Raw genomic sequence first — 1104 nt, 5'->3', positions numbered from 1 at the left:
TGTGTGCGTGAGTGAAATGAAATGTGCTACATCAAATGAATAGTGTTCTATTCGCCCACAGATGACAAGGGGGAAAAACAGCATTGACCGACACTTTCGCCCAACAACCTTCGTTTGCTCCCCGTGTACCGTCAAATATGACTACATCTTGCACACTGACACTCTCACACAAGACCTTCAGTACATCGCCGGTAAACTTGGCATCACAGGTATCGACCTCGGTCTCCGTTTGAACGCAAAGGCGGACAAGACCCTAGTATCTTCGTACGATAATTACTACAAAGACATTCCTCTTAGTCTTTTGAGAATGATATACTTACTCTACAGGGAAGACTTTCTCATTAATGGCTTTGAACTACCACCGGTCATGCAAAGTGTACTCCATGATGCCAAGATAGAGAATCTATTGAGATATTTTGAGGATGCTAACAAATAAACTGTATACAGTATATTAGAGTTAAGATTTTAAAATATCAACCTTAAAATGTATTTTCAAACTCCAGTATAACAAGAGGTTTTCCATTAACCATTAATTTGACATACTATTTTGAAATTACAACTTTATATTTTCAAAAAGACCCAAATAAATACAAAAATAGGGATGTATTTTAAAATGAAACACCGGATCACGTCTTCAGACCTTAATACGAAAAGCTAGTCTTGATTAATGTCTACGTCCCTTATTCATTATAGATTTCCTTATTTTTTCAATAAGTATGTGAGTAAATGAATATCTATAATGTTGACTCGTTTATTTTGATTCAACAGGAATATTTGAAATTTGATTTTGGCACGTATGGTAGGGTAGTTACCAATTCAAACTGAATTGGTTATGTGGACATTTTTAGAAAAGCTAATGTTGAATATACCATTATTTAAAGCAACATAATCCTCAGAACAGAGTATTTCACTTGAATCGAAAATAGATTCAGCCATTCAAATCCACCAAATTATTGCAGTAAGAGCAACAGAACAACTGAAATGCTTTCTTTGAGAAAAACAAAAGATAAAGATGACTGCTTGTAGGTAAAGTAACATCGAGTCAAATAGTTGCAGTTGCACGGATTTATATCTGAAGAATTGGGATAAAAACCCCGCCAAAAA

The 1104-nt window shown here is 35.0% G+C and overlaps 1 protein-coding gene across 1 annotated transcript in view; it reads left to right on the top strand.

Annotated features, from left to right (window-relative positions):
* Nucleotides 1-485, top strand: part of LOC119587577 (carbohydrate sulfotransferase 9-like) — an 11195-nt gene extending 10710 nt beyond the window's left edge. Inside the window, exon 5 of the mRNA XM_037936289.1 lies at nucleotides 62-485. Coding sequence (XP_037792217.1) covers nucleotides 62-436 — 375 coding nt within the window. The 3' untranslated portion in view covers nucleotides 437-485. The remainder of the gene's footprint in view (nucleotides 1-61) is intronic.
* Nucleotides 486-1104: the final 619 nt, after the last annotated feature.

The sequence above is a fragment of the Penaeus monodon genome, chromosome 22 (genome assembly GCF_015228065.2).
Source record: "Penaeus monodon isolate SGIC_2016 chromosome 22, NSTDA_Pmon_1, whole genome shotgun sequence".
Lineage (NCBI taxonomy): Eukaryota > Metazoa > Arthropoda > Malacostraca > Decapoda > Penaeidae > Penaeus > Penaeus monodon.
Note: the sequence above shows the minus strand (reverse complement) of the source record. Positions and strands in the feature narration are given on the sequence as shown.